Here is a 17651-nt window from a genome sequence, read left to right as displayed (position 1 = left end):
CTTACTATTTGCTGGTATAGGAAGGCCATACTTTCCTTCATATTCAGTTTGTGGGTCATACTTGTCAACCACCACCCATATGATGTCTCAGTCCAATTAGGGACTGTCCAGGAGCTGCTGCTCCATCATCTTATGTGATATAAATTTTGGGTCTGAACCTTTTTGGCTGTGTCACCCACCAATGTGTTACACTCCTGGGAGGCCAGGAGTGGTACTAATGCATACTAGCTGCTGCAACTGCACAAAGGATGCTGTTTCCAGCATTATCATCTGATGCACCTCTGAATGTTTTGGCATGCTTTTTGTCTTTATGCTTAGACACAACAGATTGTGTGACTTCATTTGCATTCCCCCTCTGTCTTTTACACTTTTGCTCACTATCCTGCAGTGCTACTGAGTTCTATGAATCACTACTTAGGTATGTGTTTTTGTTTTCAGTAAAAGACTGCACTGTGTACTATACAAAGCAACTCAGAATTACAGCCAATTTGAAGCAAGAACAAGTTGTGTATAGAAAATGACCTAGCTAGTAGCTAGTTTCTTGATATCATTTTAACTGTACATTTTATGTATTTAGTATAAAATAAATAAAGCATAAAGTTATGGATAGGCTGAAATTCAAAGGAGAATAACTAAAAAATACCTAAACGAGTGATTTCTTCCTGTCAGCATTGTGGAATAGTCGTTTCAGAAACCGGCCACAAAATTCTCATTTAAAGTTGTTTATCTTAGACATTTACAGAATTTTCTGATGTATATTTTGAATGCTTGCTCAATTCTGAAAGTAGAACTTAACTCTACTGTAAATAGCAGTACTTCTGGCTGGTCTGTAAAAGAAATGGAACATAAACTAAACAGGTATTTATAAGTGCTGTAAGCTGCACTATTTTGAAATTGCAAAATTATGATTAAGATCTTAAGCCTCACAATATGTGTTATAATAAATAAAATGTCACATAAGATCTTATCTTAGTGCAGTGCTTGTAAGTATACAAAACTACTTGGGAATGATACTCACAGTACCTGCGTTGGGATAATATTCTCACTTGCCACATTTGGAAGGCACGGTGGGATTTACCTCTGGTAAAATGGATTTGATCTCAAGGAGGTGCTCCAAAGGACTGAATATTCTGGCCAGGAGATAATCAATCCAAAACTGCAATTCTCCTCTTTTGTAGTTAGTTATTAGTGCTCATATATCACACCTATTAATTTTTATTTATGTATATATTTATGAATGTATTTATGCATGCAAGCATTTATTTATTATTTTTTTAAGTATGTATGTATAGGTGTTTTTCTTATGTCATTAAGTAAGCTGATTGTATTTCTTTCCATCTGTTACTAACAGTGCATTAATCATGTCAAATATTTTCCATGTCATCTTTTCTTTAAGATCTAAGAACTGAGTTCTTCGAGTCAATACTTGCCAACCCACCAAGAATGAGCTTGTACGAGCACATAAAAGGAGCTGCGCTTTTTGCAATGACTTTGTTTGGATCGTTTGGCAACATAGCTACAATTCTGTCATTTATTCAGATTGCATATCAGGAAAGAAAGCTTCTACCTGTTGAAATAATTCTGTCATGCCTTTCAGGAGTAAATCTTTTGATATTACTCTCACGAGGAATACCATATCCTCTGTTCATCTTTGGTGTGATTGTATCATTTAATGACCCAGCCTGCAAAGCTGTTTCCTACATACACATATGGTTTCGATCACTGGGTGTCAATTTAACTTGTCTTCTTAGTTGTTTTCAATGTATAACTATTAGCTCTGGTTCTGAAAAGTGGGTCAAACTAAAAGGAACTGTACAGAACCATCTTTTAAGTCTTATAAGTTTTCTGTGCTTAGTTAGCATGGCATCGAGTGTGGACATCATTTTGTTCGGATCTTCTGGTACTAATGTTACTGGATTACAAAATACAATTTTTAATGGATACTGCCTTAACACTTTACCTAGCAAGATTGTATTTGACACAATTAACTATGTTATTTTTGCTCGTGACGTTGCATTTCTGCTTCTTATGACATTATCCAGCTGTGTTATTTTAATAATCTTGTATAAACATCAGAAGAGGGTAATTGGCATAAGAAGTTCAGAGAAAAGCACAAAAACTACTGCAGAAGGGCAGGCATCTAAGACTGTTGCTATTATAGTTGTTATGTATGTGCTTTTCTTTGGCATGGGTACCACCATTTGGTTTTATGAAGCAGTAGCTGATACAAAGGTTAATTTCCTTGCAGTGATACCTGATTTTCTTTCTGTATGCTACTCTTCCTTCTTCCCTGTGGTTATTATTGTGTTTAATAAAAGAATTCAAAATGTACTCAAGGACTATTTTGGCAAGCATGGAACAAAACATTTTGGTGATCTTGGAGACTGATTTCAAGAACTAATTTCTTTGGATTACCACTTCATCAGTTTGGTTGCAATAGTCTTCATAAAATTAATGAATTATGGAAATGATGCTATACATTGCATGTTTACTGAGTGTCAGTTAAGGTTTAATTATAAAATGCCAAAAACAAATCATTAGTTCTGTATGTCAAGTCAGATTTTAGCAGATAGTGGCATGCTTGACTCCTTTTTAAATTTAACACATAAGAATATTGTATTACCAATATAATTATGTAGGATCAAAGCTATAAATGATTCAATAATTTCTTCTGCAATTAAATCATGAGGTACACCACTACTGAATGCAGCATGGGTAAATCTTCATCCTGTAATGTGCTATTTTGCAATATGGTCATAATATAATTATTACTAACTGTGATGCTTAGGTAAGAAAAGCGAAAATCCCATTTGCACTGACTTTATTGAATGAGCAACTTCCAGTATAATGTAGATCCTTTTTACACTGCCATGCTTTTTTTTATTTCATGTTCAACTGTGGTTTTAAACAACTGCTGAGTCTGTGATGTTAATCTGAAGCTTTAAGCAAGAAATAAGTTCTTAAACAGCAAAGTCTCACTGCAGATGGTTCACCTTAATAGGAGATCTGAAATCACCATTTGCACTTGAGTTACACAATAGTTCATATAAAAAAGGCAATGTTAATTCACTAATGTTTAAAAAAAAACACTTAAATCATTTTGTCAGAAGTGACATAAATTAAGATGGCTGTAAAATAACACAAGTGGGAGAAGGTGACCAAATGGAAGTTTTGTTTGGTTGAGGCTTTCATTTCAGATTATCTTGTATTGTAAAAAGTGTGTATGTCCATATTAAGGGACTCTGGCAGAGTGTATGCAATAGAATATTTCTAGTATGCCTGCTGTATCCCAGACACAGCCATTTCAACGTCCATTGCTTTGATAACAACTCATAGAATAGAAGGTGGCAAGATAAAAATCTAAAACTGATGTACATGCAAAACAAAACATTAACCACGGGGCAAACCCTATTTGTCTATAAATGCGTAGTTTTTATTTTTTGTGATTCTGAACTTTATTATACAAAAAATATGCCAGATTGTATGTGCAAGAAAATAGAAAACAATTTTCTTTATGATTTTGAAAATGCATAACAATTTTATTTACAAAGCTAAGTTGCAAAATAATATTTCCTGCTAGATATGTTATCTGTTGCTTGTTATGTAAAGTGACAGAAGGAGAGTACTGAAGGAGTATATTACTACTAGAAGATGGCACTGAAGGAGAGTACTGAAGGAGTATATTACTACTAGAAGACAGCACTGAAGGAGAGTACTGAAGGAGTATATTACTACTAGAAGATGGCACTGAAGGAGAGTACTGAAGGAGTATATTACTATTAGAAGATGGCACTGAAGGAGAGTACTGAAGGAGTATATTACTACTAGAAGATGGCACTGAAGGAGAGTACTGAATGAATATATTACTACTAGAAGATGGCACTGAAGGAGAGTACTGAAGGAGTATATTACTACTAGAAGATGGCACTGAAGGAGAGTACTGAATGAGTATATTACTACTAGAAGATGGCACTGAAGGAGAGAACTGAAGCAGTATATTTACTACTAGAAGATGGCACTGAAGGAGAGAACTGAAGCAGTATATTTACTACTAGAAGATGGCACTGAAGGAGAGAACTGAAGGAGTATATTACTACAAGAAGATGGCACTGAAGGAGAGAACTGAAGCAGTATATTTAGTACTAGAAGATGGCACTGAAGGAGAGTACTGAACGAGTATATTACTACTAGAAGATGGCACTGAAGGAGAGTACTGAAGGAGTATATTTACTACTAGAAGATGGCACTGAAGGAGAGAACTGAAGGAGTATATTACTACTAGAAGATGGCACTGAAGGAGAGAACTGAAGCAGTATATTTAGTACTAGAAGATGGCACTGAAGGAGAGTACTGAACGAGTATATTACTACTAGAAGATGGCACTGAAGGAGAGAACTGAAGCAGTATATTTACTACTAGAAGATGGCACTGAAGGGGAGTACTGAAGGAGTATATTACTACTAGAAGATGGCACTGAAGGAGAGTACTGAAGGAGTATATTAATACTAGAAGATGGCACTGAAGGAGAGAACTGAAGCAGTATATTATTACTTGAAGATGGCACTGAAGAAATAAAAACAAACTGTGGAAAGCCTAGAAAATCAGCTGGGCACTGATGGTAAAGGTATCGTGTATGACACACCAGATCACCAATAAAGTACAGAGCATAAACATTTTTATGCATCTTTTCATAGATTAACTAATAAAGGTAAAATGTCTATTTGAACTTTAAAACATGAGCAAAATAAAACTTCACTTATACATAACTAACAATATACTACATAATTCTGACAGTGAGGATTAAATGATTCCTGACCATTTCATTATTTAAATTGCATGCATTGTGTAAACAAAAACTGGACAACGCATTTTACAATTTCAGGTTGATATTATTATTCTTAATTTATTTTTTTAACATTACATGTATCACCATGTTTACTGAAAAGAACAGCATTCTCACAAATGATATTATATGTGAATTAATGCACATTATTACAAATACAATTTGTACCAAACAACTTCTCTAATGCCTGCTATATGGTATGCTTAACTTACAGAAAATTTTATTTTTATACAATCTGGGTGATAATTGCTTCATAATGTTTAAGCCACATTGAATAAAAAAAAGCATAAAATGAGAATCGTCAAAGAATTTTCGCTACAAAATTAGTTTTGCACCTACAGTGCAATAAAATATGATAATGTTGATGAGTGATGCAGCTATGAGTTACTAATGATGCTTTCTTGCTCTCAGTTTAGTATCTCCTTCATAGTTATATATTTTAATGTCTGGGGTTTGTCTTGCTTTTCCAATAAAAAAGTTTCAGCCACTCAGTAACCTTCACCATGCATGGTGAACTAAGAATAAGACATTGCACAAGAATGTCCCTTAATCATTTAGTCATTTCCCAGCCTATGATCAAATATTATCATTTCATGGGAATTCAAAGAGAATACAGACAGAATGCACAACTCTTTAGTCCTGGGCACCTGAATACAGATGTTGTAGTTTCCAAAGCCTATATCACCAGCTGTCTGCATTATAATGTCTGTGGTATTCCTATGCATACCCTGAGTTGCATACAGCTTGCAGTAGTTGCACTTCCTGAAGCTTACCAATGTGTCTATTTGAGTTTCCAGAAGGACAGATGCTCTAGAATCCTACTCAAAGTCTTGCAAATAACTTTGCACAACTCACCACTAAGGCACATGTCATAAAACACTCAGGTAAAACCCCTATTGGCACTACAGTAACCATTTCTCCCTAACAGAGAAGAGAAAGAGGGACGTCAGATATGGCGCATGATCTTTTGCATTAGTGTCTCCCTTTCAAAGCCATTTTAGTAGGCCTTTATTGACAGGAAACGTGAAGATACACCAATAGATATGTATACACATTACCCCTAACTTTCATTATCCTATTAAAACAATGCTGACCAAATAGCAAACTCAAAAGACGCCAAAGGCATTGAACTTGAGGCATTCTTTCTCCTGCAGTGGGCAGTGCATTTGGATGTCTTACTCACCTCTCATAATATATTTTGTGATGACAGTTCGGTCATTGCAATAAATCTTGTTATTGTTCCAGGAAATATTACAAATCACACTAATTTTGGACATTTACTAGTCCCATTAGTGTAGCCACTTCCATCAGGCACTGTCTTTCCAAATATATGTCTTGCATTTAAAAAAAGAAAGCAAAGTGTAACAGATGCTGGACGATGGATACTGATAAACTGGTGTATTTGTATTAAATTACCTACAGGAGCACAAGAGAGTGATAACAAAATGTGTTAATGGGAGGAGGTCATAAAAGCCATCATGCTATCTAAGGATAATAAAAAAGTGAAAGTTGCTCTAAAGTACAGTAAGCAACTTACAGTACTACTACTAGACAATTGCTCAATGAAATAATTTTATTAAGTGTGATGCTGGAATATCTTTGCTATAAACTTTTGATTTTTATGTTACAGCCATGATAATAGCATGCTTTGAAAAACATATTGTACTGCTGTCTGCTTCTTCACCTACATATTAGTGCATAAGTCTCTACTATCATTTGAATTCACACAGAATATGTAACCCTGTATTGATTTTACATACACAAAACATAAGTCGCACCCTACCTTCCATATTCTTTAGTACTCAGCATTGCTACAGACATCACATGAATAAGAACAAGACTAAATCATGGATGAATTTACAATTCATGTAATAAATTACATTTGAAACTGTATTTATTGTACTAGGAATATATGGTACAATGTATGCTAGTTGATTGTTTTTCGTGCTTTCCACTATAAATTTAATAATGAGTGAAGCCCATAATTCAACCCACCCACTTGTTACTGATATTTAAATAAATGCCACCCTACCAGCTGATCTCAGTCACGTGACCTCGCACATTCAGTACCTATCCTTCTACCATCATCCCTCTGCACATCTGCACATTAGCATAATCCTGCCCATCACTCTTAATTTTTTAGAAAACATCTCCATCACACACTATGCAGTACACCAAAGAATCATTGTTTCCTTCACTTCTAGTCTACATAGTCCTCCCCAACAGACTAACGCAAAAGAAAAGAAAAACAGACCTTAAATATAGCCTTTACAACAGTTCAGAAAGGGACATCATTACCAATAATTACCATTAAGGTATGCGTCACTATAAATATCCCATCCTGAAAATGAAAAAAACACATATCTCACTCTACATTCACAATTAAAATAAATGTGTTCACTTATATCTGATACAATCCAACAATACATTGTTACACCTACTATATCTTAAGTTTTGCCTTAGATTTCTCTATATATTTGTGATCTGCTCATATCATATACCCTTATCAGCAAATGCACGTCTAAAAATCACATACCTCAGTGCTGCTAGCCTGCCAATTCAATTCAAACATGTTTAACCCTATATATATTATTTCCTCTGTACTGACAGCCTTGCCTGCTGACCTTTTAATAATACTGATAACCTCATTTTAAAGAACTGACACTTGATATGGTCTCTCTCATTAACTTTGTCATAACTATAACAGAAAGAGGCTAAATTCTTCTATCATAATCTCATGCTGTACGACCACAAACAATATTTTCCAAAATATGCAGCCAACCAAAAGAACAGGGATAAGAGTAATGCTCACACTCTCTTCACAGCTCTTAACCTCTTCTCCAAATGTTTGTGGCTATGAGCCAAACTGACATTCATCAGCATGCACAACAGGCAGCCATTTTAAATTTCTCTTAGCTATTGTATGTAGGTTTCATAATCTCTGGGTCAATGGCTGTCTAGGAACACTGATTCCATACTTTCACGATCATATGCCAAAGCTTCTACCCAATCATCAAGATTATTTCTGAATATATTTAAAACTTAGACAACCGAATGTGTGCCAGGAATTTGTTTCATAATTCAGGTAATCTTAATGTTATCTATGATTGCCTAAGTATAGTCTTAAATTTAGTTCCCTGTTTCTCATGGCAAAACTTGTCTGATAAGGTTTAATACCTAATATTGCTCATATGGACTTGTCATAAAATGTTTCAATGCCAAAATAAATGTAATTCTTATACATCAATACAAGGTCTATAAATTTAAATATATACGGCTTTCCTTATAATATTATGTCAGTTAATAATTTCTTGCTGAACCTCCTCTGTATAGATTCTAGGCATTGCAACTGTGTAATGTTGTGCACACAGGAGCTATTGTTATATTCTAATATGGGTCATCTGTATGCATTGCATAACATTATTGGACACCCAACATCCCTTGTAGTTATTTTTTTTAACATTTGGCCGAATAGTATCATAAATCAGCTTCTCAAGGTGTTGGCATATTAATAAAGGAGACGTTTGCAGATACTAAGATGCAGAGGTCCTTAAAAAATCAATCTCATGTAGAGTTGTTGATGTAAAAAAATATGCTTCCTAACTAAACATTTTTCCAAAATACATAAGTGGGCATTTATCTACACTGAAATGTAAACCAATTGACTTTGCACAATTACTTATGTCTTCCAAATAGTTTTTAAAGATTGAATATGTCATTCTTATTTTGTGAAACAAAAATATCTTGCAATCACTGGCATTTAGAGTTCCAACGGTTTTTATTTTCTAGGATTGTTGCAAACACAATATTAAATAACGTGAGGCCCAAAACTGACCCCTGTGAGACACCTAAGTTGACTGAAAGGTATCCTGAACATGCTGCATTGATTTTCATTTAGTATAACCTATCGGTTAAACAGGATGTAACACATCTTATTATGTATACATTAATGGGTGCATTTCACGTGGCTTTGATGATTGCTGAGTGAGGAAGGGAATCAAAGGCCTTAGCTACATCCAAATATATAACACCAGGCAAAGAGTCTAGAGGCCAAAAGGTAGTAGCACATGAGGAAACAACAATGACACATGCATCTGAAATTTGCTGTAGAGACACATCCAATCCTGAAATAGCAACAAGGAATGCATCATGGAGGTCAGGAGAATGAATGAAAACTGAAAGATTATATCAAAGAAAATAATAAAATGTTGAATAAAGTTATATAAGTGGCTCATGAACATTCTGACACACTGAAAACTTAATTTAAGAAAACCGCAAGGCATTCTTCAGCTATGTCCTTTACCTCAAAGGCAATACACAATTGTGTTCAGAGCACATTATAAATGGAGCCACCTATACTGAGCCAGAAGATGCAGCAAACCTACTGGTTGACAAATTCAGAAGCAACTTTACCCCTCTCTCCCCATCAACCTTTCCTCAGGAAATGCCATTAAATATAATTCCCCCAGCTATCATTAGGGAATAGGTCCTTGATGCTCTCTCTACGACCAAGAACACAGCATCAATTGGCCAAGATAATATCCCAGGACACCTTCTAAATAGCATGAAACATGATATAGCATGACCTCTGGAACTGCTATTTAACTGTAGCCTCCAAACAGGCTTTGTGCCTCATAAATAGAAAACAATAACAGTCATCCATTTGCCATCTACAGACCCTGGAAACTACTGACCCATAAGTCTCACTAGTTTCATATGTAAAGGCATGGAAAGACTTATCATGACCAGACACTGTATTCAACCCAATTTGGTTTCAAGAGCATGTCATGCCTACTCAACCTAGTGGACTTCTTTGAAAACGACATTAAAGCAATGGATGAGGGCAAAATGGTTCACACTGCCTACCTTAACCTGGCAAGCCAGTTGACATAATCCCTCACCCAGGCATTGTTGATAAACTTAAAAGGTTAGGTACAAACCATTATGTCACCTGGTGGATAGTCAGCTGTCTCACAGGAAGTTAGAACTGGGAAGTCCACCTCTACAAACAGGCCAGTCACAAGCAGAGTCCCTCTGGGATCATTCCTGTGACTACTCTGTAGTCAAGGCCAATGTCAATGGTCTCTGGCTGACTAAATTTGCAGATGATTGCAAATTAGGTGCTGTCATTGAATCACCCACTGACACAAATATTCATCAGAAAGGGCGGACACAGGCAAACAATTGATGCCAGTGTCATGGACTAAAACTAAATGCCAAGAAATGCATAGCAGCATCTTTCAGGAAGTCATTCACCCCTGATAACTATCATATTGGCAACACACCCCTAAGAGTTGACCCAGTGGTCAGGGACTTGGGAACACACATAGATAGTAATCTAGCCTTTGACCATCTTATGTGTACAGTAGTGAGGAAAAATTCTATGCTGTGCAACTTATAAACAAAGGTATGGCATCTAGGTCCAAGGAAGTCATTGTTCCACTCTATTCAACATTTGTCAGACCTATCATTGAGTACAATGTTCCCTTTGGTATGTACCTAACCAGGCATATCCAACAACTGGAACATCCACAGAAGTTCCTCACTAAAAGAATACAAGGGTGTAAGTAACATGTCCTATGTAGGCCACCTAAAGGCCCTATCCCTACATTATTTCTCTTACAGGCTGTTGAGGGGAGATCTATGCCTGGCATACAAGGCATTGTCAGATCCCACTCTGATGGACCTCCTGCATATTTGCAAAACAAACAGTACCAAACCTACCCAGTCTAAAGATTTAAACCTTGCCTGTGATATAAATAGGACTTGCTGGGGAGACAGGTATGCATCCCAGAGAGTATCCCTTCTCTGGAACAGGCTCCTCATCCATGTGAAGCAGAGTTCCTCCCTAACCCAATTCAAGTGTAACTTGGACAATTGGATAAGGAACAGGAAATTCATCTCTGGTTTAGCACCTATGTCTCTAATGGACACAGGCAGCCTGTAAATGGTTCATCTTCCAGGCATCTGCTTGCAAATGTTTCACCATCCAAGCTCCTGCTTACACTTATCAAGGGTATCAGAACTTGTCAGACATTTGGGATGCATGGCTAGGCTTAAAAAGGCCCTTGTGGTCATTAGCCTAGTAAACACCTATGAACCTATGACCTTATGAAGAGTTGAAGGCAAAGGAACTTGCCTCAGAAGCATGTATCAACTATAAAGACATGATGCTACTTGATCAGAGAGATAGATCATACAAGAAAAACAAAAGCATGAGAGAGGTCCCCGAAAATACAAAGGGGTAAGATTGCAAGAGCTTTATCAGAAAGCAGCTGAAATGATGGACTCAATTACAGCTGAAGAGGATACTTTGGATGTGGTGGGCAAGGCTTGTTGCAGTGAAGTGAGATTATTCATAGACTAGAACTATATGGTTCCCAGCAGGAAGAAGAGACTGGCGGATATCCCCATCCAGAAGTAGTACAAAATTAAGGGCTACAAGTATTTATCCTGCAACAATGAGGATACAACTTCCAGTGGGTCAGAAGACATTTTTTTCACAAGAGTAAGTCATGGCAGCTGCAGTGGGAACAGCATAACCAAGGACACCTAGCATAGGACTAAGGAAGAAGTCAGCTGGGCAAGGGGACAAGCGACAGGTGTCCTAGGTGCCAGTGGCACAGACACGAGATCTCTTCCTATTTGTTTAAGAAATATAAAGTATTGCAAGACAGAACAGCACTAATGTCGACATTACTATCAGAGATGGGTAAAGGGAAAATGATGTGGGTGATTTATCTACATACTCAGGTTAGTACTGACTGAAAAAGATTAGCTGTAAATATTGTTGTGGGATATTGCTAATACCTTTCCTGACAACTGAAAAAGGGATATATGGAAGAGCAGTGGAAATTGCAATGTGACTAAGAGCTGCTCTTTTTTTCTGTTGTAATTATACTGTTTAATGTACAATTGGGGATTTATGAACAAGAAGATTCTGTAAAGATTGCATCAATCATCTTGTGATGCATTGATATACTTAAATTAACCACCTAAACAATGGGCAGGTAATGGCCTTGCCAGGTGATACAAGAAGTGGTACAGTGAGGAAGATTGATATAACTCTGCTGAGAGGAAATTGATGTGGAGATATACCATTAAGAAACTAGGGAAAAATAAGGGAAATGGAGGTTATAGGGTTGGCAGCCACTGAGGGAATGCTTAGATAAGTAAAAAATTTGAAGAAAGAACAATACAACATCCACTGCCAATTCAATGCATCATGCAACAGCACAATGGAAAAGGAAAGGTATATGAAGAATGGCAGCATTAAAGAGCAATAAAAAGTGGTTGATTGCCTTTTTTGGTTTAGTTTAGGTTGTTTAACACATACCAAGGGAATGCAGCCTCTCAAAACAATTCAAAACAGATTGCATCTGCCATCCAGAGTCATATTTGTACATATAAATAGCTGCCTAAGCAATGGAGAAGCATCAGTCTCACAGGACTACATGAACGGTAGTACAAGCAAGAGACAGGGGAAGGAATATACTATTAAATATTAATGTACTGTTAAAGGGAGGAGGTTCTCAGAGGTTACCAAGGCAATTCAGCAAAAAACTTGCCCTAGAAAGAAACCATAGACAATGTTTTCAAGTCAGTACAAAAGTCTTTGAAGTGAAGACAGATATGATAAACAGACTAGTTTGAATTAGTCCTTACCCCTACCAAGGGGAAGGAAGGAAGGAAGTGAAGGTAAACATACTAAGATAATTAGTGGATGGCAAACGAAAGGGAAGGTTGAAGGGTTAGCAGTTAGCAAGAGTATGCTATGTCAACGGACTGATGAGAAATAGTACAACATGCATTGCCTCGTCACAGATATTACTGGAACCACACAATCAGAAAAGGATGCAAATGAAGGATTGTGCCACAAATGGTCAAACCTAGGAGGAATACCTATAGGAAAAGGGAAGGGAGCAATGACATGCAGGGCTGAAGCAGACTGATTGGTACAGGATGCAAGGTATCTTAAGACTATTAGAATGTGTTGAAAGAAAGAGGTGAGTGAAACTGAAGCAAACAGCATGAAAAGGAAGGTTGGTCTCATTGCAAGGTGGAAACTACCCACTCAGTGTACGGTGGGAGGATGAGGAGGCAACAACTTATCTGCACTTGAGAATAGTTTTGAAAACTTCCCCTTAGAAGCATATTAATGTGCAAATTGTTATAAATAGTTATTGGAAACTGTTTTGATAAATGCATTTCAATGTTTTTGGTAAGTACAGAGTCAGAGGATAAATTAAGAATAGACAGTTTATCCACTGAATGCACAAAGATACAAAACTGGAAAATTGATAGGGAATAAGGGATAGAGGGATAGTCAAATGTGCAGAACTTAATAAAAGATTTATTAATAGAAAAATAGTGTGGAATGTAACACTAGGGAATTGTTATCAATGGGTCTAGCTAGAAAGAACGAAGGTAGCAGGAGGGAGAAAGGAGAGTAAACCATAGTAAAGTTGTAGGTAAGGACAGTAAACCATAGTGAATGTAGGTAAGGACAGTAAACCATAGTGAATGTAGGTAAGGACAGTAAACCATAGTAAAGTTGTAGGTAAGGACAGTAAACCATAGTGAATGTAGGTAAGGACAGTAAACCATAGTAAAGTTGTAGGTAAGGACAGTAAACCATAGTGGATGTAGGTAAGGACAGTAAACCATAGTAAAGTTGTAGGTAAGGACAGTAAACCATAGTGAATGTAGGTAAGGACAGTAAACCATAGTGAAGTTGTAGGTAAGGAGAGTAAACCATAGTGAATGTAGGTAAGGACAGTAAACCATAGTGAATGTAGGTAAGGACAGTAAACCATAGTGAAGTTGTAATTAAGGACAGTAAACCATAGTGAAGTTGTGGGTAAGGAGAGTAAACCATAGTGAAGTTGTAGGTAATAAACATGAAATGTGCACTGGTTGACTAACCCTATGAAGAGACAAAGAATATTGAATGTAGTAAAAAAAAGGAGCAAAATATGCCCTGTTGTAGAAACCTACCACACAGATGATGAACATGTTAAGCTGGCAAAGAGGGTATGCAAGTTAGCAGAACAAGATAGTGATGAAGGAGCAAGAGGAAGATGAAAATGAGTGGTGGTAGCATTAATGGAGAAAGGGGCTCTAGTTAAGATAGAAGGTATACTGGAAGACAAGGAAGGATGTGTGGCTGGATGGAAAGGTACAGTGCAAGGAAGATGGATAACAATGGTGTCAATTAATTTTCCTCTGAAGATACAGGCAAAAGAAATAAAGGATGATGTACAAAAAAAATAATAGCTTTCCATTAAGGAGTCCTAGCACTAGCATGGGACTGGAATATAATATTAAGTGAGATGGAAAAGAGAAGGAGAATAAACAAGGGAGAGTCACTAAAGGAAAAAGGCAAATTGAAAGCTTGCAGGTTTCATGGGATTGATAGACATGTGGGACAATTTGCAAAGGGGATATGAAGAAGGATGTGCATACTATGGCAGTAAGTGGAATTCATAAGATAGTTACAACAAAGGAACATATGAGGGATATGATATATAGAGGTAGGCCTTATATTGTTTTCAGATTATGCATATGTTAGGGCAGAGATTAAGACGGAGGAGGAACTGCTTCAAGAGTAGGGAGATTCCTATCCTGTAGGATGGAAAGGGAAAGGTTTAAGAAATGAGTGAGGTTGACAATAATGGGAAAGTTAGATAAATGGAGGTAAAGAGTGTTAACTGAGACAGGATGAAGAAAAGATTCATAGGCGAAATACAGTCAAATATTCAGGAGCAAAAAGAAAGGACAATCTTAATATGATAAACTTAACCCAGAAGATAAAGGGAATGCAGCAGAAAACTAGAAATGCATGCAATAGGAAGAAAAGAGGTGTAGTCAGTTGAGAGGAAAAACACAGAAATTAGAGGATATTAGAGTTTTATCTCAAAGAACTGTATTATGCAAGCACTCCAAGAGCAATAGGAATGTTGTTACCAGGGAGATCAAGGCTGCAAACAATGATATATAAAATGGTATAACCACAAAGCCAGGTAATGATACAAGATGCTCAGGGTATTAAGGAAGTATTTAATGAGCACTATGGAGAGCTGTATAAGGAATCAGACCTTCTGAAGACAAAAGAAAAGGGAATGGTGATTAGGAACTATTTGCAGGCAATTAGTCTGCCAAATGTTTGAGATTGTTTAAAAGAGTTGTTGCAGAGAACAAGGTGAATGAATTGATAAAAAGGCAGAAGAAGAAGAAGAAGCCATAATTTAGTGATGGTATCCTAATGAGGTTAGGGAAATGGGACAGGCAAAGAAGGTAACAGTTTGGACCAGACTCTTTAATTGAGTGCTGAGGTATAGCTTTATACCTATGTCCTAGAAGAAAGACAGAATAGTTGTACTCCCAAAAACTGGGTGTGACCCTAGAAAATTGGGTTCTTCTCATCAATTTCAAAATTAAACCATAAACTTCAAAGTGCGTATGTCCATAACAACTGGTAGGTTAGCCACTATAGTGACAGAAGTGATACAGAGTGATCCATGTGGATTCATGAGGGGGAGAAAGACTTGGGATAATAATTTGTAGATGTTTCTGATAAGATATGAGGTGGTTAGAGAGGAAAAAGAGGTTATAATAATTTCAATAGATGCAAAAAGTCATTTGGCATGGTGGGATTTAAGCCACTCCAGTGTTATAGAGGGATAAAGTCCTAACTATGGTCCAGCTGTCCCAGGTTCAATTAGTGGCACAGGCAACTGACAGAATGGCAGGAAGGGAGAGTCATGCTCATCTCAGGTGGGAGGATGTTCATCGCTGATGGTCTCTTTGGGGAGGTGTGGTTCAAGGAGGGCAGCTGCCCTCAGACATAAGGGGTGAGCATGGTAGGTGAGGCAGGGACATGGGTAGGGGATTTAAAGAAAAAAAGAATGGAGATGGCCAAGCCCTCGAGACATGCTTAGGATCCACAGCCATCCCCAAAAATATCAGTGCAAGTCTGGGGGTAGAAGACAAGCTGGTAGACTAGCAATGGATGTGAGACACTGGGGATAGGTCAGTAAAATATTGCCCCACATGGGACCAAACAAAAAAGGAGATGGAATTTTCCCCCTCATTTTATTACACTGATAAAAGTATCAAGTCAAAAATGTAGATAATGGGGGGGGGGCTTAACTGACACACTAATGGAGCTCATGGCAGGGCTGTCCACTGTCACCTCGACTCTTCGCACTGTACCCAGAACACCTGGCCATAACTCTGAGATATTCAGGATTACATAGGTAAGTGGGACAGTCTACAGTTGAAAGTGGTGCTATATGCAGATGATATTTTGTTACATTACAAAGACCTGAGGCAGACCTAAAGACTTTGTTTCATATTTTAGTAAATTTGGAGAGCTGTCAGGCTATATGAATAGGGAAGTACAAAGCATGTACCAGTCAGTGCTGGATTTGTTAAGCAAAGAAACAGCTAAATTACTTAAAAAAGGAGAAAAAGAATGGATGCAAAGATAAAATAAAGGCAGTTGGGATACAGTTTATAAGTGATGTATAATGTTTACAACTACAGTTGTTTCATTTGTGTCTGTGATGTAAACTGTTTGTAACTAAAGTGATATCATTTTGTATGTTTTTCATTTATATAAATGTAAGATTGCCTTTCTCATATTTGTAAATTAATAAAGATGTTTGGGAAAAAAAGGCAGTTGGGATAAACATAAGGTGTGAGAAGGTATTACAAAGGCAATATCCTGGAATGGAGGAAAAGAATACAACAAAGTATTTAGGAGTATAGTAGGTACAAACATATGAACTGTCTCTGCAAATGACATACCTGGAGACTTTAAACTGAATTAAAAAACTATGCAGGTGGAAGCAGCAGAACTTAAGGCAAGATAATACAAGTAATTCAATAGCAAATAGTGCCACATATTTCTGAGGCAATCCTTCTGGCTCCACCACCCCTCCACTCAAGAAGTAAATATTGGGAAAACTTAAAGACAGGATATAAGGTTTATATGGGGAGCTGAAAAAGCAAGGGTAAGAGGAGAAAGAGTGATGGTACTGAGACAGGAAGGAGGGTCTTGGTGTACCACACATTAACTGGTGCATAAAAGGAATATGTCTTTATGGGTGAAATGTAATTTGGTGAGGTACTTCTCCAAATGGAAATGGATGTTATTGCAAAAGTTGCCATGTTGGTTAAGAAAGAAATGATGAAGATGATATGGAAGAGAGAAGGAGAAAGAATGTTCCATTCAATTTGGTTCTAATAAGAAGTGGCTAAATTATTTAAAAAGAGGAATTAAAAGAATGAAAGCAAGATATACTCACCAAAGGGGGGCTGGATACATAATAGTTACACCAAGTACATACCTCTCAATTGTCTCAATTGTTCAGAATTTCTCAGAATGTTCAGATTTTTGCCTCATATTTTTCTTCTGTTCCTCATAAAATTTGTGGGTTTCTGGAAATTGAGGATTGAAGTCACTAAATAATGACAGATATTTTAGTTTCAGACTTCATGGCTTAAAGAAAATGCATGACAATGCAAAATCTATAATCCAAGCAACTTTCTAAGTTCATATGAACAATATTTAAGATCTGTCCCTATTTTTGGGCCTTTGTCCCCCCATACTTCTTGCATTTGCCCAGATTTCTTGTGTTGAGGTTGATAAGTATGACCAGCTACTAGATGGCATTGCTACAGTACAGAGATCAGATACTCGGAGCAATTAAGTGGACGAGAGCATAATGACCTGGCAGGAAGCTACTTAGAATAGAATGTTCACTCAGACTATAAACATTAAAAGAAGACGGGAGTAGAAGAC

General features: G+C 36.9%; 1 protein-coding gene across 1 annotated transcript; it reads left to right on the top strand.

The window, feature by feature from the left end:
- The first annotated feature begins 1443 nt into the window (after positions 1-1443).
- On the top strand, positions 1444-2388 carry LOC122803810 (olfactory receptor class A-like protein 1). The gene has a single exon (XM_044073528.1). The coding sequence runs from the start codon at positions 1444-1446 to the stop codon at positions 2386-2388; it is 945 nt and encodes a 314-aa protein (XP_043929463.1).
- Positions 2389-17651: the final 15263 nt, after the last annotated feature.

This window comes from Protopterus annectens, chromosome 1.part0 (genome assembly GCF_019279795.1).
Source record: "Protopterus annectens isolate FY-2018-M chromosome 1.part0, PAN1.0, whole genome shotgun sequence".
Lineage (NCBI taxonomy): Eukaryota > Metazoa > Chordata > Ceratodontiformes > Protopteridae > Protopterus > Protopterus annectens.
Note: the sequence above shows the minus strand (reverse complement) of the source record. Positions and strands in the feature narration are given on the sequence as shown.